General features: G+C 50.3%; 1 protein-coding gene across 1 annotated transcript; it reads right to left on the bottom strand.

Annotated features, from left to right (window-relative positions):
- Nucleotides 1-32: 32 nt before the first annotated feature.
- Nucleotides 33-27,871, bottom strand: WASF2 (WASP family member 2). Its single transcript, XM_054648328.2, is given in 10 exon segments — nucleotides 33-328; nucleotides 746-992; nucleotides 994-1,267; nucleotides 3,049-3,204; nucleotides 4,553-4,683; nucleotides 5,455-5,572; nucleotides 6,635-6,788; nucleotides 7,266-7,400; nucleotides 11,041-11,194; nucleotides 27,737-27,871. Coding segments are annotated over 9 exon segments (1,503 nt in total). The 5' UTR covers nucleotides 11,171-11,194; nucleotides 27,737-27,871; the 3' UTR covers nucleotides 33-170.

Raw genomic sequence — 27,871 nt, 5'->3', positions numbered from 1 at the left:
AGTCCTGCCAGAGCTGCAGGGGGAGGGACAGGGGAGACATGCTGCTGGTTGTCTGAAAACCCTTGGCACATCTTTGGTTACGGGATGGGAAGGCTGTGGTGCGAGGTTTGGCCACCTGATCCGGGAAGAAGCGAGCCCAGGAGAGGAGGGAAGGAGGGGCGGGAGCGTGGCTAATCCGACCACTCGTCCTCGTCGAACTCGGAGGAGTCGTCCTCGGAGTCGCTGTACTCCACCGCGATGCGGCGCGACAGGATGGTGGCCACGTCGTTGCCCACCACGTCCCGCTTCTCCTGCTCCCGCTGCTCCTCCACCTTGCGCAGCTGGAAGCCTGGTGGGCACAAGGGAACAGAGGGGATCACGCCAAGCTCTTGGTGCGCACTGAAATCTCCCTCTGTCACTGTGCGCGCTGAGCGAGGCAGGCTGGGGTGCTGGGGTAATGGTGACAGCCAGCATGGGCTGGGTGGGGAGGTGCAATGGGAAGCAAATCCCTCGTGTGCCCCTCCCCAGGGTAACCCCAGTGCTGTACCTTCCCCAGCAAACCTGGATCACACCAATTCCGGCACTGCCGTCTCCAGAAGTGCTGGGGGAAGCACAAAACCCAGCAAGGCGCTCACGAGGGTGGCAGACAAGGAGGGACCACAAGGGACAAGCCTTGAGCAGCAAGGCAGTCACAGTGCTCCCAGGAGACAGCTCCCAAGGGCTTCCAGAGGCAGAGGAGAGCGCTGGCATGGAAACGCAGCCTTACCTTGCCGAATAGCCGACAGCAGATCGCTCCTGGCATCGCTCACCGCGGGCAAGGATGACTTGGCCTTGGACGTGGAGGTGTCGGAGGGCGGCGGGGGGGGCGGGGGGCCGTCCAGGCCGCCGGGAGCCAGCGGGGGCGGGCCCGGGGGCGGCGGGGGCGGCGGCGGCGGCGGCGCGGCCCCAGCGCCCGGCTGCGGCCCCGGAGCCGCGGGCACGCCGGGGTAGTCGGCCGCCGGGGGAGGGGGGGGGCGGCGGGGGGGCAGCAAACTCGGGGTGCGGGGGGAAGGAGGGCGGCGAGGGCGGCGGGGGCGTTCCCGGGGACGGGAAGCCCGGGGGGGGCGGCGGAGGGGGGGCGCTCTCCACCAGGGGCGGCGGTGGGGGGGGAGCTGGAGGGGGAGCGAAGCCCGGCCGGGCTGCGGAGGGAGAGCCGATCGGCGGAGCTGGCGGTGGGTGGCTCGGGCTAACCAGGCTGGACCGCTTGGGCCCTCCAGAACCAGAACCTCTTTGGTTGTCTACAGGATAGCTGTGGCAAAGGAACGAGAGAGACACGGAATCAGCCCTGAGGCCAGATCAGACTGTACAGTCTCTGTGTTAATGCAAATCATGTGTGTTTGCTGCAGTCCAGACTAAAAAATCCAAGTTCCAGCTTTAACTGATGTTTCCACGAGACCTCACTGCTCGGTTTTAGTTCCCTCGCACTGTTTCGTTTGGCCCACACCTCCAGACAAAGGAAAGCTCCTAGGGATGGCAGGAATGCTGTCCTCCATCCCATCTCCCAGGCTGACCAGAACATGAGCCACCTCACCTCAGAGGTTAGAGGCAGGTGGGCACATTGGAGCTCAGGGCAGCTCCTGGCTCCAGAGCTCCTGCCATCGCCCCTCCCTGAGGCCAGGCCTGTGACACACCGGGCAGGGATCAGGGAAGGCTGCTGGGATAACCTGCGCAGGAGGGCGGGGGTGCCAGGAAAGCATTTGCTCTGAGCACCTGCTGGAAGGAAGGGATCTCCTCCCTGCTTCAGCAGCCACGTCTCAGAGCTCGCCGTGGGGAGTGAGGGGAGGACATGGGAACCCAACGTGCTCTTATGGAAAACACCAAGGCAGGGGGGACTGAATCTCCCATTGTGGAGGCTCTGCTCATCCCATAGGACTCCACTTCCCTGGTGACAATGTGACATCTTGTGCAAGGGAAGCCCCAAACTGACACCTCCTTCCATGGCAAGACAGAAAAATAAGGTACATTTGCCACAAAAACATCACCATTTTTAACAGTGTTGATCCAAAACAGACTCCTGGAGATCAAATCTACCTCCCAGGGTCCCTTAAAAACAACCATCAAAACAAAACCAGAAAAGGGGAGATCTGTGGGGTTGGGCAGAGATCTAAGCAACTGCATAAGGCAGTGAGAGCTTCATCTGAGAGCTCATGTCTGCTCTGCCCAAGAGGCACAGGCTGCAGAGTGCAGTGCTGGGTCTCTCTGACACATCAGAAAAGCCTTTGCTGCAGCATTGCTGCCTTTGGATAAGATGGACAGAAGCCAAGCAGCCCTGTCTATCAGACAGACTTTCTCTTGTTTGTCTTGACTCTGTTTTAATGTCCTTAAAAAAAAGAAAAAGTCCACTCTTGTTTCAGCCTTTGCGTCCTGAGCCACTGCTGGACTGTAACTCTCATCTCTGGAGGTGCCGGGGAGTCACCAATTCATTCAATCCGAAGTAAATGACCTGAACTTGCACCCAAGTCTCTGGGAAGGAGGCAGCTGCTGTGCTCAAGTCCTTGAAACTTAAATACATCTCCATCTCCAGTGCCCATGTCGTGCATTTCTCACAGATCAGAGCAAAAGAGGTTAAAGAAGCTGTTCTTTGCAAAGCTCTGTCATGGAATATCCTGAGTAGGAAGGGACTCACAAGGATCATCGTGTTCAACCCCTGGGTCTGCACAGGACACCCCCAAGAATTCCACGATGTGCCTGAGAGTGTTGTGCAAATGGAACACAAGGAACAGAAGTCCATGCTATGGAACAACTGTATTGGAAAACCAGAGCAATGGGGCCAAGCCATTCACTGGGACACGGCTGTGGAGTACATCTGCTCTAGCTCTCCCCTCCTGCCTGGGAATGGTGATGGTGGCTGGGATTGGTGGAGAGCTGCGCTGCCTGTGCCTGCAGTTGCACCTCCCTTCCAGACAGGAGCATTCTGGTTCCCATGCACCACCCATTGGGAAGTTCTGCTGAACTATCTCAGCCTGTCTCATGTCATCCTTTTACACCACCTACTACTCCCTGGTGACAGAAGGGATCCCGTAGGCTTACCTAAATTCCAGCGGGGGCGGAGGCAGGCTGTCATCTGGGAACGAGGGAGGTGGTGGCACAATGGAGTCAGTCTGTGGCGGTGGCGGGTAGCAGCTCCCATCCATGCTCTCGCTGGAGCCGATGCTGCCGTTCTGATACACCATGTTGGAGGGGTACCTGCGAAAAGCAGCATAAACTGTTTGCTTCAAGGGCTCAAGGCAATGGCTAAAGCTCATTTTTTACCCAGAGAGTTGTCCAGAGAGGCTGGCTGCTCCTGGATCCCTGGAAGTGTCCAAGGCCAGGCTGGACAGGGCTTGGAGCAGCCTGGTCTAGTAGAAGGCATCCCTGCCCATGGAACTGGATGGACTTGAAGGCCCTTTCCAACCCAAATCAATCCATGATTTTACATCATTAAAAAAACCCTTTACTTCTCAAAGACTCCTACATGGAGGATCACATACACCTGTATGTGTTTGCTCTACGTAATTCTTTGGCTAAAATTTGCTCAGGTGCTGCCCTGTTTATGGCTGCTGCACACCAGAACAGCAGGAGTATATCTTTTAATAAACAAGCAAACACCTGAAGAAATGCATTTTTTTTAACACTTGATTTTGTAAAAGCACTTGAGAGTGTTTTGACCAACTTGGACTTAAAGAACTTGCAGTTATACTGAGTATCCTCAGTGGCAAAAACAGGAGATACTCAAAGATGCCAAAAAATAAGCTCGAGAATAGAATATCAAAATGGAAACCACAATGCCATTAAAACAAGTATTCAAAGCTGGAATAGTACTGAAAAGAGACTCTCATGCTTTCAGCGGACTCATTTCACTGTGGGGAGGGGGAACCACCCTATTTCTGGGGGCTCTGCACCCCAAGTGAATCCAAATGCAAGAACACACTCACATGAGAAAAGAGAGGAGCAAGAAAATGGTGCTGTTGTGCTGCTCGATTCCCCTGCTAGAAACCAAACCTGTTCTCTTATTAAACTAAAAGCAAGTTTTATTTTTAGCTGGAGAGTGTGATTTAAAGAGAGATTTTTTTCTTATATGAAAGGAAGCTGCAAGGAAGAAGAGCATTGTGGGGAATTCGGTCTGCTTCCAGCCTTGCTGGTGTCAAAAGTTAAATGAATTCCCAAGCCAGAAGTGCTAAAGAGAGATCTGTAGCTTGAAATACTTGGATGGGGACAGCCCCCGCTTCAGCTTTAGGGTGTGAAGAGCCATTTGTGAAATGTAACAAAGCCATCACACAATGGCACCGGGATGCCACCCTGGGCTGGGTGAGAGGGAAGGGCATCGCTGCGGGGCAGAGCCAAAGCTCCCAGCACCTCTGTGCCCACGGGCAGCGAGAGCAGCCAGAGCCACTCCTGCCACCTTGTTCCAGCTCCCTGATTTATTTGGCAAATTTTAAATCAGCAGGCGGATTTACTTGGGAGGATCTGATTAGTGGCAGTATCGATCTGGGTTCGGGGGAGCTGCAGCGCAGGGTGAACTGCATCCCAATCACCCAGCCCCAGACCTGCTTACCCAGCAGGACCGTGCTTGTCCTTTGACTCCACAAATTCCTGTCCCATTTTCAGCTTCTCCCACTCCTCTTTCCGGGTTTTGATTTTCCGTGGATTCACATTTCCTCGGTTTGGATTCTCCTTTTTCTCTTTCTAAGAGAGGAAGAATCAAACACAAGCTTTATTTTGCTTTAAATTCACTGGAATAGAGAGGGACAGGACAGACCCGGAGCACTTACAACAAGACACATTCTCAAAGAGGATTTTTAGTTTACTTTCCTGATTGCTGCACTCTCCAAAGATCTTCCATATAAAAAAGCTGGAGCACAGACAATAAAAAAATGCCAGACAACATCAGGTTGCCCAGGGCAGCCCAGACACAATGCCCTCATCACCCCCTGGCATAAGCAGCTTGAGGGCAGAGTAAAAGCTCCGTTTCCCAAATCAATTTAGGCTTTGGCCTCTGTGTCAAGATGCCCAAATTTCACCTTCACCCTGATGTTGTTCAGTGCTCTGGGGTGCAATATGGACACTTGCCCACAGAGAACTGTGCTTTATATATGGGCTCACTCAGAATTCTAACACACTCTACATCTCTCCTTTGTTATTTTTCATTGAAGAATCACAATCTGTTTTCATACTTAATACTCCAGTTGCTCAAAAGCTAAATAAAGTATGTTAAGACTACATCTCTTATGCTATAATATAATTTAACATTAAGGCTCAAAGACAGTGGCATTTGGAAAAACCAATTAGAGGTATCTTTGTTCTCTTTTATTAATTAACAAAGATGTGGGTAAACCAGATAAAACTTGACTGAATTGATCCCACAGGAGTCCAAAAGTGCAAACCTGAGTTTTGGATAGTAAATTTGGAGTCCAAACTTTATTAACACTTCCCACTTCCTCCTCCTCCCTTCCTCACCCTATGTTTCCGCTTTTCCTTCATGATATCCTTGGTGTCCTGAAGCATTTTCTCCTTCCAAAGGTCGAAGAAATATGAAGGATCTGTGTAGAATTTAAGCGCCTCTTTGCCATCATCCCTGGAACAGGAGAAAACCACACAGACAAGGATCAGGTCACACATTTCTTGGAAGGAAGCACAAGGCACTATCTCAGACAACAGAGTTCACAAGTGCAGTGAGATGGTCACAGGTGCTGTTCGTGCCTCTGCCCCCATTTCGGAACAGGAAGAGGCCCCCATCCCAGTGACCCCAGCTCTCCCATGTCTCACTCCTTCTGCCCTCACACAAACCCTCCATTACTCAGCACCTGAAGAGCTCAACTGCTCTGAGCAATCACCAGGAGAGCAGCAGGTCTCTGGCTCCAACTCCCTTTTGTTTGTGCTGTATTTTGGTGTGAAAAAACCTCCTCCTGCAGCTCAGGAACCCTAAATCAGAGCAGCAGCGTCCTTGAAGCTCCTGAGTGAGTGCACACAGACTCCCTCTCCTCCCACTTTGCAGTGCAGCCGCGTCTGGCAGGAGACAGCTGCCTCCAGCTATCTGTAATTACTTTTTACCTGCTCAGAAGATATTTATGGATGTGGGATAAGCCTCTGCATTCTGACCCCCTTTACTTCTACTACCTACAAGATGGAATCAGAGTGGGACTGCTCAGAACTGGTTGCACAGCCAGTGTAGGTCCCACCAGGTGTCTCAGAGCAGACACTGGAGGGCACAGAGCATCACCATGCCTGCTGCAGCCACCTGGGTGGGAGCCACCTCCAGGTGAATGCTCTGCATCTCTCGCTGCAGCTCTTTGGAAAGGAGCCATTGGGCTACAGAGGAGCACAAGGAAAATGCCTCATCTGCAGCACACCCAGCATGGTTCTGCAGAGCCAGCCACACCTGGCCCCAAGGCACTCACAGAAGTGACAGCAGAAAACCAAAGAGATCATTTTGTAGCTACATTCGTTTCTATGACCTCAAAAGCAAAGTTTCACATAATCCAAAGGACAGAGATTTCCTGGTGGATTTGTTTAGCAACTCAATTTCCCAGTGGAAACAGCTACTTCAGTCCAGCACAGCACGGGGAAGGACCTCCCTGGCAGGCTGGGAGGAAGAGGTTCTTCTCTGCAAGGGAACAAGGGGGTATTGCAGCCCTACCTGTAAGGTGAGAGGATGTTGAGAGGTGGAGGGGTGTTGCAGGTCATGTAGGTTTCAAGGACAGGCATAGGGAGAGAATCTCTGTCAAAGAGCTTCTGGTCCTGAGTGGTGGAGCTTTTGAAGGCCTTCCTGCTGTTAATGCCTTGCAAGGAGACTGTAAGGAAGAGGAGAGAACAAGTGAAGAACAGCTTGACCCAGGCCAACGACCCTGAAGCCCAAGCAGTGAACATCTGATTTCAGTTGGAGTTCTTGGCATGCTTTGCAGTTCTTAAGGTCAGGTTCCTTTTCCCACAGATCCCTTGGGAAACCCATCAAATCTCCAGCGTGCAGCCAAGATCTGCTGCTCCATCAACACAGCTCTCCCTCGAGTGGCCCATGGAGCCCCTGTGACCAAGCTCAAGCAGCTCATCCACTGCCACCCAACTGCTGAGAGCACGTTCCCATGTGGAGAGTCACTGAAGAGCAAAGCTGTCCAAGTGCTCTACTGGGAGGCAGGGAAACAGTCCCTCTCAGCCCCAGAGAACACATCCCAACACCCATGGCCGTGTCATGCTGGGTTCATGGTGCTGAACCAACCACGCTGACTCAACGGGAACCTTCACCATGCTCAGCCTGTGCTCCACTCCATTACCTTCCTCCTCTTTGGGATCCAGCTGAGTGACCTTGACTTGCAAGCGGTCAACTCTCTCGACAAGAACGCTCACCCGAGAGGCAAAGGTGTTGGCTTGAGTAAACAACTCTCCAAATATGTCTTCTGCAGATTTACCTGCAATATTAAAGTGTCCACATTACCCTTATGAACCACATCAGACCATACTCAGTCTCCCAGCTTGTTTTCAGAAAGAAAGAAAGAAAGAAAGAAAGAAAGAAAGAAAGAAAGAAAGAAAGAAAGAAAAAGAAAGAAAGAACCAACCACTCTTCTTTTCAAGTTTGTCAGGGCTGAGTTTAATATCCAGGAAGAAAGCGCTTTGTTCCACCAAAACCTGACATTTCCAAGGGATCTTCAAGCAATAAGGAAACAATTGAGACACACTTTAAAGTCTATTGGAGTAACAAACTAAAGAGGGCTGACAACACTACACTGGTCTGAATGTGGATGCATCTGAAGGTCCTTTAAGATTCTCTGCTGTTCTGTTTATTAGACAAGGAAATACAGTTAGATTTTTATTGCTCTGGAGAATCTCAAAGGCTCCCAGTCTCCAGCAGGCCTGCTTCCAGGGGAGCTGGCACACATTTGCAAGCTCAAAGTACTCTGAAAGTAGAGAGCAGACCCAGTCCTGGATCCTGAAGCTGGAGCTGAAACCGCAGCTGACAGCACTGACCCTGCTGTTCCTTCAGGTGGCAGTGTCTGAAAAATTGATGCATTCACATTGATTCTAAATCAAAACCAAAGGGGAACTTCTCAATCAGGGACATTCTCTCTGGAACAGCTTCAACTGCCCAGTGGGCTGCTATGACAAGCAGCATCCATGGTTTGGGCCATGAGAGCTGAGCCTGGGGCTCAGATCAGGAGCTGCACCACTTACAGGAGTAACAAGAACATGGCCCCATCCTTAGGAGTTTAAAACCTACAGTGCAACAAGAAATGGCCACAGGTAGACAGAGGTGGCAGACCTGGAAGGAACCCAGGAAGTTCCACTGAGTCCTGCTCTTTTGTTCTGCTCCCAGGCACAACCCAAGAGGGGAGCCCCCAGCAAGAGGACAGGGAGAGCAGAGCAGACTTGGCACCGAGCGCAGACATGGGCCCGTGGTGTTCCACTGATGGGAAACATTTCCAGCCACGGCTGCTGAGTACAAGGCTGCTCCCAATAAGCAGTCTGGTTTTGAAGTGCATCATCATATGGTCAACAGTTTGCTCTGGAATCTGTTACTCCTAAAGATCCTCTCCGACATTCAGGAAAGAAAAACCAGTTGGAAGTCTAATTTCAACAGCAGTTTTGGAAAACACGGTTGTCTACAGAGTCAGAGAGACAAAGCACCCTTGCACAAGGCAAGGCGAGGGCATCCCCCAAAGCCCAGCTGCACAAACACTCCCAGCTATCTAAGCTGACATATCAACTCCTTGTTCCTGCTTCCAGGAGATCTCCTTACACTGCCAAGCACGGGGAACAAGCCAGGTTAAAATTCAACCTTCTCCACCCCTTTTGGAGGCAATGCCAGGTCCAAGTGTTTGTAGAAAGCAAATGCTGAAGGTTAACTTCCACTGACCTCTTCCTTCCACCCTCCTAGACAATGCAGACTCTACATATGCTCAATTAACAAACCCAAACTCATGAGAAGGATTTTATGTTTGGAGATCTAAGGGCCAGGTAGCTCTCGTTGTAGCCAAGTTTCATGAAGCAATCTCCATTTTCAATATCAGCACAGACCAACTCTCCTATTTGACCCAAAGAGAGTAAAAATTTATCTGTGGGAAAATGCAAAACCTTCCAGCAACAGTTCAAAAAAAGAAAAGTTGCAATTTCGTTTCTATTTCACAAGAAGTGAAAAACATTTCTGAATTTCACAAGGAACTGCAACAAGCACTAGGGGAAAATTAAGTCTTTGGCTTGCAAAGTATATTTCAAGTATAAAACAATATATATTCTGGTTTTGACCCTGAAGAGAGAAGAGATGGTCTGTGTTTGCTTGCCTGTGTAAGTGCACCTGGAGTTATCACCCAGCATCTCACATGTCGCCTGAGCTTCACAAACACTTTTAGATGGGGTGAGACAGAGATTAATTTTTTAGTTTAGTTACTTTGACTGCAAAAGTGCAGCTTACAATCAGAATTATCTTTGTCATGCACTGGCGGGAAGACAGACAGCATGATTTAATAGGTCCTTCCATCTTTAGCTTGTGGATTCTGTAAAATCACACAAAACCGCGCAGTCGACTTATACAAAGTGCTCCCAGCTGCGATAGTAACGAAGGGTAAACTCACTGGAATATGAAAGTTTGACAAGATTTATGTTTGCATCTTTGTAAAGAGACTGTGGTGCACCAGGCATGGCTGATTATTCACTTGACAGGGCTGTCACAGCCTACTGAACCTGCTCTACGTTCCTGTAATAGTCAAGGTACAAGGAGAGAGAGAATTTGTTTTTTGGAGAGAGGAAAGGGCGGGGGGCAGGAGTTTGGTCACTTGAGTGCAAGCATAGTCTAAACACTGCTTTATTTAAAATAACGCTGACCCTGGGGAAGGGGACGGTGCTCAGCATTTCCCTCCCACCTGCCCTGCTCTCCTCTCTAAACCTGCGGGATCTGGCCAGGGCTGTCACACTAACCCACAGTGTCTCTGAACAGGGATGAGCCTTCCCTGCAGCTGGGCTTTGCACAGCTTTACTGCCTCCTTCCTCACCATTTCACATGCACGAGATGGATTTCACTCACACTCCACAACCATCTTGGCTACCAGACCTAACAAATGAGCAACGAGGGCCAATTGAACACGAGCAGAGAGCCTGGTCTCGCCTGTGCAGTGACATTTCTCCAACCCAACAGAATGTGACACCGACTGGCAGCAAACACGGGCCCAGATTTCAGTGACAGCCATGGTTTGCACTGCTGGAAAGAGGCTGCACCCAAACTTTGCCTGCCACATGGCGGAAGACGAGGGCTTGCTTTGCAGAGCAAGCAGAAGGGCTTGCAAACACCCCAGAGAAGCTAAACAATAGATTAATTTGATTATCAAAGTCTCGCTTCAAGGACAAAGGTGGTTAATCAGAACCCAGAGCATTTCAACAGAGAATGGAGTCATCCCGGAGAGACCACAATTAACTCTTGGTTTCTCCTACAGCATGTAGGCCTGCGTTTTCCCTCCAGCTTTTCCAAGGCTATGGGTCAGCCCACTGGAGAGCTGAGCCAGGCATTGCTCCAGCTCACGCTGCCATTTGAGTGAGCAGCCCCAAACCACCGACGCTCTGGAGGCACCACTTGGCTCACACAGGTCTTTGGGTCTCACAACGCAACAAACAGCAGCAGGGGCAAACTGGAGCTTCTGCATGGGGGCTTTAATTATCTTTCATTAAAAATAAGACTACTGACATGGTGTAGATTCAACAGAGTCAAGCTCCATTTAGTAGCGCATGCAATTACAGGCACGTTCTCTGACACAAGATCCTGCCTGCTCCGAGAGCCTCCCATTTTACAAGCCTGAGTTGTGCTCCATCCTTCCATCTGCAGTTTCACTGCAGCCTCTCACATGCACACACACATACACACACCCCCCTCCCCATTTTCTCTTAGATAGGAAGGCAGTGGGACCAGGGATATGAAATTAGCATCAGATTTCTTTAGGAAAACATTTTAGCATTACCCAGGGAAGGCAGATGGGGGAGAAATAGGAACACGAGAGTAGAAAGGGAGCTAAATAAAGAGCAGTAGCGACTCCTGAGGGCAACGCGCAGGCTCGCCATGGTACTCACTCAGGCTGCCCAGCTGTCGAATGACATTTGCCAGGGTGATGTTGGTCACGCATTCCAGCTCGCTCGGAACGCTAGGCAACGTCTGACGGCACAGGTGCCTTGGCTCAATGTTCCTCGTTACTAACGGCATGGTGGACCTGCTTCAGGCACTGTTCTGAAAGATGAAAAACAACCCAAAAAAGAAACAGGAAAGGATTACTCAACCGCAAATTCCAGGCACACCAGAGCCATGGTGTTCGTTTTTCCTGCTCTCCAACAGCTTTACTTACAAGCCTTCTTCCCCAGCTCCCCACCCTGAGAAAACTGGTTCATCAGACATAAAGATCCTCCTGTTCTCTGACTTGCAGTGGCAGCCCAGGTACAGAGGCAGAGATGGAGCATCCACACCTTCGCCCCCGCTGCCCGTGCAGCCGCGGCCGCTGCTCCCTCCGCGCCCAGCCCGAGCCCGGACAGGGCTCCAGCCTCCCGCGCTCGCACCCTGCCGGGCACGCCTCTCACGAGCTCCTCTCCAGAAACATTCCCCACTTGCAATCAATAGTTGCTTAAACCGTGGAGATGAAGGCAGGAGATGTTATTACACAAAAAAAGAAAGAACAAAACAGGCTTCTCCCAGCACGCCAAAGCACACGTGGTGCCTCCCTCCTGGAGCAGCACACGGGGCTCTCCTGGAACAACAGGAAGCGCTTGCAGCTGACCAGGAAACTTTCTGGTGACTGTTCCTTATCCTGCAGGCTGCACCCCTCTTCCCTTGGGAAATCCCCCGGGGATGAGGTTTACACTGGACCATTGTTTTTGTGCTAGAGCAGTTTAAGGTTGAGGGAGCTCTAATCAGGATGCAGGACTGGAGTGTGCTCAGAGGCAAGTCAGGACTGAATTGTACAACAGGCAGGACAAACTTCCAGTTCTTTAAAAAACCTAATAAAATAAAAAAACCTGGAGAAAAACCTAAGTGTCTGGAAGTTATGTTTTGGACGCTTTCATGTGCAGGTCAGTGTCCTGAACTAACAAAAATCTCCTTTGCTAAGAGGCCCAAACATTTAAGCCTCAAACAGCTCCCTCCCCAGTCATCCAGCTCCAGGAGGGAGAAGGAAACCTGTGTGACCAGCTCACTAGAAGGAGCATCATACATGCCTGAAATCTTTAGGACTAAGTGAAAGCAAATACATCCCAAGTTCTTGATTAATTTAGAAGGGGAAAGAATCACTTTTCTAGGTCAGCTGAGGAACAACCCAGGAGAAGCAGGCAGCTCCCATGTGATAGGCATGCGGATCTGCTCGGGCTGGGTGTAAAAATAAAACAGGAAGCTAACAGCTTGGGGAACATGGCTTCCTGTCACCACCAGCAAAAACCCAAGAACCATAAAAAATCAGCTGTTTGCTCTTGACTTTGAGCCACCCTTTGATAGTCTCTGTGGCAGCTGGCAGCTTATCTTTGAGGTCCAGGAGTCCTTCCTGGATGCTTTTCTATCAGGGTGTTAAGAGGAAGAAGTGGGCATTATCCCTCCTAATTACCTCAGAAGCCAGATTTTGAATTGCTAAATTTGACCCATTAAGGCAGAGGAGTTCAAGAGCCGCAGCACCGGGCGCTGGGATATCTCCCAGACAAGCAGATGTAGGTTGCTACCATTTTGCAACGCCTCTGTACGAGGGATTTCACAGCATCTCAGAGTGCCAGGATGGTTTGGGTTGGAAGGGACCTTAAAGCTCATCCTGCTCCAACCTCCTGCCACGAGACCGGGATGCACAGAAAGGGTCCCCAAAACCGAACGCCTTATGGAACAGGGGAGCCAGATCTGCATCCAAATAAATAAAAGCAAGACCCTCTGAGGATCGAGTCCCTGTCGTTTTTCCCCGTGTCCACTGCAGCCATCAGTAACTGCTGGGATATTTAAAGGACAGGGTGAACTGAGGAAGGGCTCTGACCTTCCCTTCCCAACACCCCGTGTTTTATCGATTCCAGCCCAAGCCCTACAATCTTTTGTCAGCTTTAGTGCTTCATGCCAGACAAACTTTCCCAGCTCCCCCCAGACTGCAGTCTGCACCAACAAGCAGCTCTCATAAACAAGGCAGCATTTGCAGGCTGCCTGCATCCAGCTTCTCCCCTGTGCTTCCCCAGGGCTTGGCCAGGGAGCACACACGGTGGGATCTGCAGAGCTGGGCTGGACAGCCTGGCTGGAAACCTTCCAAGGTGGAGGACAGGCAGAAGGAAAACAGCAACAGGAAAAATAAGCCTGGAAGTGGGGGATGAGATGTGAGCATTCTGTAAAAGGAGACAAAAAAAACCCCCAGGATGATGGGTAGCATGGTTGGATAAATGCAGGTAACACTGATCTCTGCAAAGATGGGGAAGACAGGGCAGAAAATGGGAGCAGTGCCTCAAATACCAAAAAAAAAGGCTCTAAATACACTGCCTGTATACAGACACCCCAAAAGTGCTTGCCTTCAAAGCATGTTTTGAAAGTAAAAGTAAGCAGTAGTGGTGAGAACTGCTTTTCTTAAAAGAAAAACTAAGGTAGAGCACATGTACAGCACAGATTTGCACTGGTGCAAGAGAGCAGAGATAAAGGCTAAGAAAAAGGCTCCCTTTATAGCCCAGCTCATCCTGCCAGCCACCCTCCCAGCCACACTCCACTGCAGGAGGAGAGTTTTGCCCTCATGATCACAGCAGTGCTTCCCAAGGCCATGGGGACAGCTCTGGTGCCCCTAAGCCCAGCCAGGATCCAGCAAACTCAGGGATTAAATTAACCCTGGGGAGCACTGGAGACGATCAAGGCAGGAAGGGCAGGACGGGCTGTGGACAACCACCCTGCTCTCCCAGCAGCTTTTGGATACGAGGCATTTTAAAGCAAAAATTCCTCTCTTCCGAGCAGAAGGATGAGGAGCTTCAAGATTTTAGGAAGGGAATCTGGGACCTGCAAAAAGAGCAGGTGATGTCCCTACAAGGAGACTGTAAGACCTTGCTTCTTCCTGGAGTGTTTGGAGGGTAGGATAGAGATAACAGCTAATGGGCTCCTGTAAAACCTTCATGCCTTGTGAGTAGGTGGGACAAAGATTAATAGTGTGGATTGGAAAATAAGTGGTGTATTTCAAAAGCAGCAGTCAGGTGGGGCAGAAAACCAGGTGGGGAGAAGGGGCAAGGTATGAGAGCAAAGGGGGAATGGGGAAGAGGAAGCAAAACACTGGAGGCAAAAGCACAAGGCATGAGCTGGGGGCAGGGAGGAGCCACAGTAAATAAAAGAAGGGACAGGGCTAAAAACGCTTTCTGGGAGGCTCATGCTGTTATTCTTTAAGAGAGTCATTAAGGAGGCGACTGACAGCGCCGTGCCAAGCACGGGCCATCCAGAGCCGCTTCACTCTCCGTGCTCAGGGCACGACAGCACAGCACAATTCCACCCTGGCTGGCCAGCCTGCTCATCAAGCATTAGTCACTGTCACACAATGACCACAGACCAGATATTATAACTAAATCCTACCATTCAGATGCAACTTAAACGAACTGCAAGGCCGAAAATCCTTATCTTTGGGGCAAAGATAAACGTTTCTATTTGCTTATGAATACTGGAGATTAGATTTCTTTTGGGAGTGTAGAGTTTTGGGGTGCAGACACTGTTTGTAAAGAAGCTGCAAGAATGACATGGGCACAGAAGAGCTGCCCTGATCCCAGTGTAACAGGAGAGGAGATCAAGTATGTTAGAAGTAAAAGGAAACTGCCTCTAGAAACAGAAAACTCTGCAACAGATTTCTAATGAATATGGAAAACAAAGAAAGGCATCAAATTGAAACACAGTGAGAGGAAAGAAGTTCAGTGATCTCTGCTGGCTGGAAGAGCCCTAAGGAAAATCCACAAACCCTGCTGCATCAATCCACGTTCAGAAGACTCATCCTCCCAACCACTGTGCTTCACACCTTCTTAAAAACAAGGAAACAAATTATTTTCCTCTCACACTTGAACCAGACCCTTCCTACCTGCTCCCAAACACTTCCTCTGAAGCCTCCAAGTCATGACTTGAATCACAGAAGGCTCCAAAAGCCTTGATGATGTTGTGAGGGCAGTGACTAAAAGCCAAACCATCTGAAAGGCCCAGCTTTGCCCCGCAGCTCCTTTCCCCTTGTGCCCCACCTACAGCCGGGCATTGCCAGGATGCCTCATAATTTCCCCTCTCCCAAAATGCTTATGCAGGCTCTGCCGAGCCCTGGCCTGCTCCAGCCCAGAAAAAAGTTTGCTGAGCACAAAAAAGCCCTGTAAGCTGAATTCACTGCTCCCACATTCCTTCTGATCTTCCAGCCTCAACTGGCACCTGGTTTCCAGGATTCACGGGGTTTTTGCTCCCCGTCATCCTTCCCAACAACTCCTGTCCTTTCTCACTGCACACACTGTGGCCTTGGATGCCTCGTGCTTTCCCAAGAACGCAGGATCCATGACTGGAGCTTCTTCCCATGGCTGCTGCTCTGACACCCCGCTCCTGCCACAATAAGCTCTCACCTTGAACGTCCTGCTCACCAGCTTCTAAGAGGATTCTGACTTTGGCAATTAGTTCTGTAAATACTCTTGGGCACTGGGGAACAAGCGTGGCCCAATACAGGCTCGAGAAAGGGGGGAAAATGTGTGACTTGCAATTCTTGCCTTTCAGAATCCTGCACTTTAAGCAAAGCTGAGGTAAATCCAAGATAAGCGTGCTGCTCCAAGATTTCTTATCAGCAAGGCATCGACCGCTCTCCCCGTGAGCTCTGCTGCAGCAGATCACTCAGGAATCCCAGCTCTGGATTAGAATCAAGTACAATTGGTTTGCTTCAAACAAGAACTGCCAGTCCATAAACCCCTTGCACAAAGCTGTGTCTTATTGACTATTTTTAATAAATAGGGCTGGCACAGTAAAATTGAACAATTGCTAGGAACAATAAAGGAGACAGACTTTGATTACAACTATTGAGAAGCAATACGGGGATGTTTTAGCATTGAGTATTTGCTTTCCAAGGCGAGTTCTGTCAACTGAAAACAGCAACTCGGAGCAAACACTCCTTAAAAAGTGTTTTGGAGCAGAGCAGAAAACAGCACTGCACAGCAAGAGAGGAACCAGACCCGTTTTTTGGGGGTTTTTTGTAGAGCAGGCAGATAGCACAGTCACTGTGGTGGTGCGGAGGAGAAGGCAGGCAGGACTCCAAGGCGAGCCCTGCGGATGCAACGCACACAAAGAGCTGTAAATAACAGGTGAGGTGGAGGGAGAGATCTGGCAAGGTTCTCCTCACTGGTACTTGACCAGTTAGCATAGCGTTACTGGGAGTCACCTGGGTAATTCCCCGCTCAATGTGACACACAACCTCTTAGATCAGGGACCATCTGCAAATAAATCTGGACCCCAGCAGTGAGATCATCTGTCATAGTGTCTGGTGTAGCACAAAGCACCTAAGGAGGGCAGAGCGCTTTTTTTGGGGAAGGGAAGGGAATTTAGGCTTGATTTCCAAGTACGTCAGGGTGACCAACCACCCTGCCCTCGGCAGGGCTGACAAAATCCTCTGCCTGGACACAAACAGGCAGCACAGTCACGGAGACCAAGCCTTGAGCTGAGCGCTTTGGAGAGCTGCCTCTAGGAGTGCCCATCGGGGGACTGGGCACACCAGCAGGTCTGGGAATGAGGGGGAAAGGAGATAATCAGATCTGAAATTCCCATCAGTATGAAATAAGACTTAACTCAGTAGCTTGCCAACGCAGACCGACTGTTCTTTCTAATGTCTGTGACAACTCTGCTTCAAATTTCAAGCTTCTCTCAGCAGTAACTACTCCCCCATGTAGCTGTAATGGCCAGAAAGAGACTGGCTTTTATGTAACCCCAAAAGACTTGCAGAAAGGGAAGCAGCAGCCACACACACACACACAGGGAGAACTGAGGGGGAAAAAAAATCAGCAGAAGGCTCTGCTGAGTGCTCAGGGCTATATCCAAGCTCACAATGCAGCCACAGAGAAGTGGGATGCGGCAATCAGAAATGCTCCAGTTCCACGCTCCGAGAGAGACCCAGCAATCAGTGCTGCATCCGAGCAATAGGGAGCGAAATTATAGAGCAAACTGCCATGTGATGCCACAAACTACTCCATCCCGCCAGCTGTAACAAGTATTCATTCCCAAAAATGCATCACAGGCTCATCTGTCATTACCAGCCCAGCCTGCCAGCAGCTGAGCAGGAGTCAGCAGTGAAGGGCAGCTGCAGGGCTGCTTCCTTTCACAGTGGTCTATTCTCCCAAAAAACCACGGGGGAGAAGGACGGGTGGAACCCCCCCGGGCAGCAGAAAACATTGCCCACCATCTCTCAGCAGCCGGTGGGATGGGAAGCACACGCTGTGTGTTCACCCACCATCACACAACAGCTCTCCTGAAGCAGGATCTACTGAAAATCCAGGACCTTTGGGAGAACGCACGTAGCTGATCACAAAACCCACATCCACGAGCCCTCTGTGTACTAATAGCACACTCCAATCACCAACTGGAGAGCTCTGCAGGCCCGAGCTGCCGGTGTTACCAAAGAGATGTTTGGGCAGTAACGTGGGGCAGGAGCAGCGCTGCCCTTTTCCACAGCCACGTTCCCACAGCGGGAACGCCAGCCCTGATCCCGCAGCATGGCCAGGACTGTACAGCGTGCAGTCCTTGACACAACCAACATCCAGCCTGCTCCAATCCCAGAGTAAAAATAAACCTTTTTTTCCCTCCCCTGCCTTTCCCCCCCCCTCCAGTCTGCTGGCTCTGAAAAATGCAAAAGAGGCTCAGAAAGCCATTTTCTGCGGGTTTTTTTGTCTGGCTCATGCATTATCATCATCATTTACTGCCCTCAAGGGGATTGCACAGGTGTGACTGAAAATTTGGCTCTTCCTTTTAAACTTTTTGTTATCAGCTTTGCTGAAGATGATCTTGCTGGAATAAATACCAGGCTGCTCTCCTGGAGAGGGACTCGCTCAGAGCTGTTGTCAGAAATCTGTCTGGGGGTGGAAGGATGGGGGTGTCACTAATGGGGAACATACAGATCCTCCTGGCTTCTGCTGGAGTGCTAATAGAGCCAGCAGTTTGACCTAGACTTTTATTTTTTTAATTCCTAAGAAACAAACCATTGCACTAATTAATGTTTCCATTCATTTAGCTGAAAAACAAGTTAAACAAAGAGGGTCACCTGGTGTTCCTATCAATACCTGACTAGGATACAGGCAGAACAAATGCATTTAAATAAAACTCTAGAAGAGACGTGACAAGAGAAAGGCAGTTTAGCTCAATTAAAGAGAGCTGTCACAGGGATTTGATTCTCAGAATATAGAACTATTGATTAAACAGGAATTAAAGCTCCAGAACAGAAAGGTTTCAAGGTCTTTGCTGTGAGGGTATACATCAGGAGAGAGAGGCAGGACTCCTTCAGCGCCGCAAGAGCTCTGGCTTTGTTGCTTCCTAGGAAACAGGAGCAGCAAAGGGAGCAGAATGCTCTCTACTAAACCTGTGAATAATTTGGGCAAGGATACAAGGTCAGTGACAACACAGAGCGGCATCACGAGCGTCAATCAACAGGTAGCTTTGGTGTACTTGGGTATTGAAAGCGCACAATGGGCTCTAAAACATTTCAGGAGTATGCAGGGAGAGGTCTGGGCAGGTTTCAGTCCTAGAATTCCATAATCCTAGAATGGTATGGGTTGGAAAGGGCCTTAAAGCTCATCTTGTTCCACCCCTGCCATGGCAGGGGCACCTCCCACTGTCCCAGGCTGCTCCAATCCCTGTCCAACCTGGCCTTGGGCACTGCCAGGGATCCAGGGGCAGCCACAGCTGCTCTGGGCACCTGTGCCAGGGCCTGCCCACCCTGACACCCTTCCCAATCCTGGGAAGGATTCCTTCCCCATTTCCCACCTAACCCTGCCCTCTGGCAGTGGGAAGCCATTCCCCCTTGCCCGATGTCCCCCTTCAGGTCTCCTGGAGCCCCTTGAAGCACTGGAATGGGCTTTAAGGTCTCCCTGGGGCCCTCTCCAGGCTGGACATTCCCAGCTGTCCCAGCCTGTCCCCAGGGCAGAGGGCTCCAGCCCTTGGAGCATCTCTGGACTCGCTCCAAGGGCTCCATGTCCTCCCTGTGCTGAGCAGCCCAGAGCTGGAGGCAGCACTGGAGGTCACCAGGGTGCAACAGAGGGGCAGGATTTCCACGCCTCAGTCAGTAACAATGCCAAACTCACTTCAAAGGGTCTGGATAAGACACCCTGTAGGAGGGAAGGCAAGCAGTGCCCCTGGCCAGAGCTGCCCTGGAGGTGCAGCAGGAGCCCCTGGCTGCGGGGATGGCTGCGCAGAGCCCCAGAACCACAGGGCTGCCTCCTGCATCCCGGCCTGAAGCGCGCTAATGAGCACAGCTCTGCTGCCTGCCCTCCCCGCAGCCTCCCCAGGCACACAGAGGCTTGTGTCTGCCGCACTAACAAAGCCCAGCTCACAATACAGCGGCGCATTCTCATTCCTGGGCAGCGCTCGGTAATTAATATGGAAAGAGAGGGTGTGCCTTCTTCCCCCTAAATGACTTATTCGTTAAGTTCGAGCATATTTTAACCTTCCTTTTCAGCAGATAAACTCTGTCTCATTTGCAGCTAAGCTCAGCCTTCCCTTCTTTGCCACACACTAAACTATTTTGATTAATGAAAGAGTAGGAACAAACCAGTTCCAAGTGTTTTCTATAGAGCTCAACTGCTCTTTCAGTTTCAACTCACGCCTAGATAATTATATCACAGCTCTGAGTGCCCCCACCCTTCTGCTGCACTTGGGGAATACTGGAAAGATAAGTCTTTTCTTAATTATTAAATGTAAATAGCTCATTAAATATAATCCAATTACTTTAATTGTAAGAAAAAGGAAGTAATTACAATATGTACATGTATTCTTGCCTGAACAGTTTTAATATCTTAAATGAATCTTTGCAGCATTAATATTTTAAGTCAACCTTTGACATGAGGGGAGAGAAAAAAAAAGGACATTGACTCCCTGATATTTTCCACAAGTGTTGTATCTGCTGGGATTTTGGTCACAAAAAAAAAAGAGAACAGCCTTGAGCATCCAAGTCAAAATGGTTTATAAACAGCATCTTAATAAACTCAAAATAATACACAGGCTTTCCATTGTGGAGGGAAAAAATAAATATATAAACACGATGCCACGTGAAGAGCCTGAATATGCTTTTGGGATCTCAGGAGCCCAGCAAGATGGGCACTCCTGTGAATGTGGGAGAACAGGCAGGATCCCATCACACCAGCACCAAAAGCCGTCACACACCTGGGATTTTCCAGGCAGTTTTTCCCCACACCTACGGTCTGTCCTGTTCAGGGGTGGGGACAGGAAGCAGGGCTGGGTGAGAAGGGACTGCTCCACATCTGGGATTACCCTGCTCTTCCAGGGCAGTGTCCAGCAGGCGATCCCACAGAAATGCTGCATGCAGGGCTTGTGTGTGCACAGCCATCTGTGCAAGGCACAGCACGGCCCAGGATCCCAGGCTGCCCTTTGGGATTTGCAGGCAGAGCTGCAGGAAGCTGTGAGGAGCAGTCCTCTGGTTTTGCTCAACAGCATGACAATCCCTGCACTCACTTTCTCCATCCCTGCAGCCAGCAGGACTGAACAACCTTCCAGCAGGCTCCAGCAAGGCCCCACTGTTTCGATCAGCCCCCCTGGTCTGACAGAGAGGGGTCAGGTTTCAGCTTGGCTGTGGTGACAGATGCCTGTGAAATCTCCTTGGGACAGGCAGAAAAATGCTCAGTTTAAACTGTAGTTGTTTCCATTTTGCATGTTCTGAGCCCAGCAGTGATCTCACCTTATGTAATCTCCAGTGCAAACTCCAGGCTCTGGACCATCCAAACCTATTCAAGGGTGTTTGAAACCATAAAATCCTGGAATGGTTTGGCTTGGAAAGGGTCTAAAAGCTCATCTCGTTCCACCCCCTGCCATGGGCAGGGACACCTTCCACTGTCCCAGGGTGCTCCAAGCCCTGTCCAGCCTGGCCTTGGGCACTTTCACAGATGGAGGCTGCTCTGGGCAGCCTGTGCCACAGCATCACCACCCTCACAGGGAAGGATTTCTTCCCAAAATCTAACCTAAACCAGCTCTTTCAGCTTGAAGCCATTCCCCCTTGTACCACCCTCCTGGTCCTTGTCCCCAGTCCCTCTCCAGCTCTCCTGGAGCCCCTTTAGGCACTGGAAGAGGCTCTGAGGTCCCCCTGGGAGCTTTCTCTTCTCCAGGTGAGCACCCCCAGCTCTCCCAGCCTGGCTCCAGAGCATTTCCATGGCCTCCTCTGGACTCTCTGGCAGCTCCACGTCCTTCTTGTGTTGGGGGCCCAGAGCTGGATGCAATACACTGGGTAGTGGAGTACAGGGGGAATCATCACTTTATTGAACTGATCTTTTTGGGAAAAGAGAGATTAGACTGTATTAGGGATGCTAAGGATGCAGGCCTTTCTAGCCAAGCTTACCACAAGGTCTATAATAAGCTGCTTTATGGAAACCTCTCATGTGAAGCCAGCCCCTAGATGTAACCTCCTTGATACAATATTGAATTCTCAATAGCAACCAAAAGGCTATTTTGTATAAGTTAATTACAGCCGTTTTTAATTTAGCTTGCAGAAGGGAAGCGGCCAGTGATTTCATGCTGCCCTAGACAGAAGGTAAAGGTTTTCCACAAGCTGTGTTTATAGCTCCATGCTTTCCTCCAGCAAAGCACCGGCCCCGCAGCTGCTGGTATTGAAAGAACAGGATCTGGGTGTGTGCATGGTTCTCTCTCGCCTGGTTGGGTTTTTTTGCAGCTGCAAGGCCAAACCCATGCGAGTGCGTGTGTGCTTTTTCTTATGGTGACAAAGGCAGGGTGCCTGAAAGGGAACTCGCTTCCGCTCTGGCAAGCACTCAACCATTTGCAGGGCTAAGGGGTGGTCGGGGAACTTTCACCCATCCATTCAGCCAAGGCCGCTATTCCCCCTCCCTCCCAATTAAATCCCATTTTTTGCACTCCATGCATGAACTGCAGCCACACCAATACATCAGATATTGTGGCTGATAGCCTCCTCTGAATGCCACTTAAAGCCCTCCAGTGCGGAGCGCTCTGAAAGCAAAGCATCGCTCATTCTGTGAGCCACAGAAAGAGATTTTTGCTATAGAGAGACCTGAAGTAAGACTCTAAGTAGTAGGAAAAGGGCATCCAGAGAAAGAGGAAATGAGAAATTAAAACCACATTCAATCTTATTAGTGGTAATACAATAGGTCAACAAGAGGACTTTGCACAACTCCACAGCATGGGAACAATTTATGCAGAACTTGGAGCACTGACACCAGCAAGTTTGGAGTTTACCAAAACCAGCAAATTTTGTCAGCACGATTTAAAGTGCCCAGCTGGGAGGGGGCTGGAGGGGGATAGTGCCTCCACGCCTTGCAGGGGAGTGTGCTTAGGAAATGAAAATGTGAGGAATACTCCCGCTCCTCTTTCTCCATCTGAAACATTTTCTCTCTCAAGGGATTTCCAGCATCTTACGAGCACAGCCTCTTTGAAGTGCTGCAAAGTGGCATTGCTCATCATTTCAGTAATGATAGTAAATAAGCTCCAGTATTTTGTTGATCCTTTTCCTTTTGCTTTACAAACAAAAGGTCAGAGTCATTAGCCCAGTTTGATGAGTGGGGAGAAATGGAGGCTTGGAAGGGGCAGGTTGTTCTGGAACATCACTGGGAACACCAGTGAATGAAGAAGACAAGTCACAGGAGTTTGGATCAGCCACACTAGATCACCCAGCCTCCAGATACCCCACATACTCTCTCCATCATGGCCAGGCATCAGATGTGGCAAGAAAAGAGCATGGGAACAAGAGCAGCACAGAGTTTGAGTTCTCCCTGCTTTTCCATGCTGCAGCACCCCACTGCACCTTAAAACCATGTGGAAACAAACACTATCATTTAACTGTCCTTCACAGATTTCACTTCCCTAAACGGTCTGATCAGTTCCTTTACTGATGTATCCATGAGATCATGGGGCAGCAAATCCCATATTTATTATGTTAGGACACTTCCTTTTACACCCTCTACTTCACAATTAGGGGATTTCAATCTCAAATCTATGTGTGGCTTTGCTTCACAAAGGAGCTGTTCAAATAAATTCGTCACCACTCACATTAAACAAGCCCCTTCTGAGTAGAGGGTTTGCAGGCTGCATCTGCAAGGCCAGGGTGGACAGGCCTTGGAGCAACCTGGCCTGTGGAAGCTGCGGCAGGAACGAGATGAGCTTTAAGGTCCCTTCCAGCCCAGATTGCTCTGGGTTCTATGATCAAACACAAGAGAAGAGCTCAGTTCTCAGGGAGCACTTTCAGTATGAACCAAAGGAATAACTGGTGGTTTAGGTTTGATTTACAGCAGCAGTGAGAACAAACCATGTTTAGTGGCTGGCTGTGTCTGACCCATTCTGGACTGTGCACTGCTTCCAACAGCAATGCAGGAGAACCCAAACCTCACAAACAACCTGGGAACAGCTCACCTGAAGCAGTGACACAGCAACAGCCTCCCAGGCAGAATTTCCAGCCCTCGGGAGCCAATGCCAACTGCTGCTGCCTCACAGGCATCCCCTGCCTTCCTCTCGCCACCACAGCGTCCCTCAAAGCACCACTTCTCCCCAAAAAGGGTCTGGGGTACTGCAGGGAAGAGGGGCTGATGGGGAAGGCACTGAGGGAACGGAGCAGGTCACCACTGACCCATCTGTGAGAGATCCATCAAGCCTCCTGGTGCTCTGAATTCCTCCATCAACGCCCCTGGCAGAAGCATACTTGAGATGTCTGAGCTCTGCCACTCCACTTCTCCAGCAGCAACCTAACACCAGAGAGCTTTCCTGCAATTTCAGGAATTAGGGTAGGATCTAGATGAACTATTTCCCAGGCCCATTACTGTGGGGAAAGAGCTGGGATGGAGAATGTGATTAGCAGCTCACGCTGCTTGCTCAAGAAAATAATGTGGAAGTTCACATTTAAGTTCTTCTGGGAAGGGACCTCCCCTCCTACTGCCTCCCAGGCAGGGAAAAAAATATCCTGCAAACCTTCAGATGGAAAAAGAAATGTCATATAAATGAGAATTAGGCCTGAATCTGATCACCTTCTACCAAGCACTCTCTCCACAGTGAAGCCTGATCTGCCCCCCATCCTCAAAAAAGAACTAATGTGTCTTTTTATTACACAGAGTTGCAAAAATACAAAAGGAAGTAAATGTCACCAGGGTGGTTCTGTTCTGAGCAGTCATTTGCTTATTACCCAGAAGCCATTGCTACATGCCTTTTTTAATCCCGTGTTTATAAATACCTAAAGTATTTAAATAAATGTTAATCTGCGGTAACTAAGGCCCTGATCTCACAAATATTTATCCTTGCACAGTGAGAATAAACACTCAAATACACAAATTTCTTACTACAGATCCCATTTCAGCCAGAGTGTTGTTGAAAAAAGTAACACACCAGAAGACAGGCTGGGAAAATATCTGCGTTTTGCCTTCCTGGGTTTTCACAGTGTGTCACTTTCGGGCTGTTTCCTGTGCATTTGTTGTAGGAACGGTACAAAGGAGCCAGGGCAGAGCTGAGCCACCGGACAGGGCCGGTTGTGGCTGCTGGAGCCCGCAGAAGGAGCTCTTGGCAGTGCTTTTTCCTGGTGTCCCATTCTGCATGAGGACAGCAGGAACTTTATCCACAGCACATGCAAACACAATCGCTATTCAATCCCTTTCCTGGTTTGTGACTGACTCATGAGCAACGCATTTTGCTCAGCTGAATGACCAAGGGCTCGGTATTATCATCAAACCAAACAGAGGCAAACCCAAAACCTTGCATCTAAAGTTATTAAACATTTTGAGTCCAGAAAACCCATTGAGAGAAAATATCTAGAAGGATTAAAGCCAAGTCTTAACACTTGCTGAAATCTTCTTTATTACAATCTGTCAAAGAAAACCTGAATTTTTGAAAAACATTAATCCTACCAACCTTTGTTCTTCTATCACCACAAAAATATAAAAAACTAAACCCAGGAAAGGGATTTGTAGCTGCAACTTTATGCACATGAGGCAATCGCTGAAGTTTTAACCCCTCCACCCACACACCGTGATTATCTAACATTGGTGAATGAAATCAACTTTTCCTAGACCAGCCCTGAAGAATGAGATATATTCAAAGCACGCTGAGAAACTGGGTGGGGACTGATCAGAAGGGTTGTATTCCTTGTCATGAATCACTGTCTGCAAATACCTTCTGAGTTGTAACTCAGAAAAACATACCATTTCTGTGTGGTGTGTCACATTAGTCATAGGGAAACCAATTTTATACTGGCATGAGCCATCAGAAAGGTTTTATTTCTTTAAATTAATGGAATCTGGGACATTTACTTTTTGATCTCATTACCAGACAAGACAAAAAAAAAATATCACAGTTCTTTTTAAAACCAGTGGAAAATATATAGTTTAGGGAAGAGTTTACACTGAGTTCACCCCTCGAAGTTTATCCTCACTTAGAAGGCACAGCAAGGCTTCACCTCATGTCAGGTGGGCTACAAGGGAGCAGCTATACCCACTCCTCCAGGCTTTAAATGTGCAGAAATGGAGGCTTTGGAAGGTAAACCCCAGAAAGTCTGGTCCCACCATCACCAACACATCCAGGGATAACAACAGTGACAACTGCTTGAGCCAAGATCAGAGTCAGGCAGCTCCTGCAAGCTCAGGTCACGCTCTGTCACTCAAACTTCACGTTTTGAAGCACATTCCTTAAAAAGAAACAAAACCCCCAAAGCGCCCAGGGCTTTGTGCGTGGTGAGCCCTACCCCAGTGCTGGGATAACGCTCCTGCCTGGCTCGGGACACGAGGGGCATTCAAAGCCACTCCGGGACTGGCTGTGCTCTCGTGGGGACATGGTGGCTCTGGTTTGTTTTTAACTCGGCCTGGGATTCAACCACCAGCTGGTTTCTATGGCAAAGCCCACTCAAGGTCAGCAAGGGACAAATCAGAACGAAAAGTGTCGCAACGCAGCGTTCCGAATTCCTGCAGCATAAATTCCTGTTCGGCAGCCACTGATTCTGCAGATGCAGAAAACGGGTGGAAAACATAACTCTGCCCTTCCTCATGTGACCGAGTGTGCAAGACTCAGTACTTCCCATAAAGAGGGACTTCCCAGGCCTGTGGAAGTGCCCCTGCCCGGGCACGGGTGGAATCAGTCTTTAAGGTACCTTCCATCCCAAACCAAACCATTCCATGATTCTATAAAAGCAACATTGCTGCATCAGTTTTCTCTCAGGGAAGCACATCCGTAGCCCTCAGCTGGCTTACAACATCTTTTAATTTCAACTTCTCCTTCTCACGAGTCTTCAGGAAGGACACAAAAGTGTGAGGGTTACAGAGGGCTGCATCAATTATGACTCTGCCTGCAGCTGATGTATTTAACAGAAGTTTTTTTAATCATTATTAATAGAATTTCATGTCCACCAACATCTGCAGTGCTGAAAGATTTAAGACTTTCCGTGCTTCCTAGCGCTGAACTCCCAGCATTAGCACATCCCTCAGCCCCATCAGTGCTCTGACCTATGGAGAGGTGCCCAATTCTGTTGTTGCCTCTAAAGAAAGCCAAACAGCAAGGCCAAATGTGAAACTCTGACAGGGAAATAAAAAATCCTACCAAAGGAAGGTCCTTGAGGTCAAGTGACAGCTAACAGGGAGAAGCTGCAACCCTCACCTTTCTCCAGACTACCTGTATCCCAAAGTAACCCCAACAGTAACCTGAACACTGGTGAGGTACAACCACAAGGACATTCCAAGTAACTTATTTCTTCTTTAGAAGAAATACAGTCTGAGGCCACCAGGAGGTCACTGCACTATCCAACCATACCCCAAGCCTTTTTTGAGGGGGAAAAAAACCCCAAAATCCCAACCCATTTCCCTAAGCACGCTACAGCACCCACGGGGGGTGACATCAAGCAGTTGTAGATTTCATGTGCTGTGGATGGGTCACAGACAAGGGGTGACACACGTACCTAAAAGTGTCCCCAAACAGATCGAGGGGCGCACCCCGGAGTGAGGCTGGAACGCAGGCAGGACAGAGAGGATTCCCCCAATGAGGACACCCAGCTCCCACCCAGACAGACTCTGGGCACGGGCACAGAGAGGTTTTCACAAGTCCCAATGTCCCACTCAGGCAGCAAGTGTCTGCAAAGGGAGGGACCCCTCTGCTCCCCGCGCTGCTCCCCCTGGAAGGGACCCCGCAGCACCCCCTTGGTTCCTGGGTCCCCCAGCGTGCCCCGCTAGGCCAGACCTGCGGGACAAGCCCAGGGCAGCAGGGACCGGCCGGGCCTCGGGACAGCCCCGCAGGGACATCTCGGTCACCCAGCGCGGGGCTCGGAGCACCCCGCGCAGCCCGCCCCTACGCCCGCTCCCCCAGGCCAGGCGGCCCGGGTACACACCCGCACCGAACCGCGGCCCCGGGAGGGGCGGGGGCAGTGTCAGGCCGGGGATGGAGCCCTGGACCGGGACGGAGGCCCCCAAACCCCCGCCCGGGACCGGGCAGCAGCGGCTCACTATGTGGCAGGAAACACCGCCCGCTTTAACATCAGCATCCACTATTTGGCAAGGGCCTTGCGGCCCACTCCAGCGCCTCTGCCTCTCTCTCCCGGGAAGAGACGGCCCGGGGGGGCTGGGGAGACCCGCTCGCCCCTCTCGCACTCACCCTGTCCGCGGCTGTCCCCTCCGCGCCCCCGGTCTCACTACCACCAGGGCGGGCCGGCCCGCCCGTCCGCCATTCCACGGCTCCCCCTCCCTGCCCCGCCGGGCCCTCGCCCCGCCTCCCCCGGCCGCCGCGCCG

Source organism: Agelaius phoeniceus, chromosome 22 (genome assembly GCF_051311805.1).
Source record: "Agelaius phoeniceus isolate bAgePho1 chromosome 22, bAgePho1.hap1, whole genome shotgun sequence".
Classification (NCBI taxonomy): Eukaryota; Metazoa; Chordata; class Aves; order Passeriformes; family Icteridae; genus Agelaius; species Agelaius phoeniceus.
Note: the sequence above shows the minus strand (reverse complement) of the source record. Positions and strands in the feature narration are given on the sequence as shown.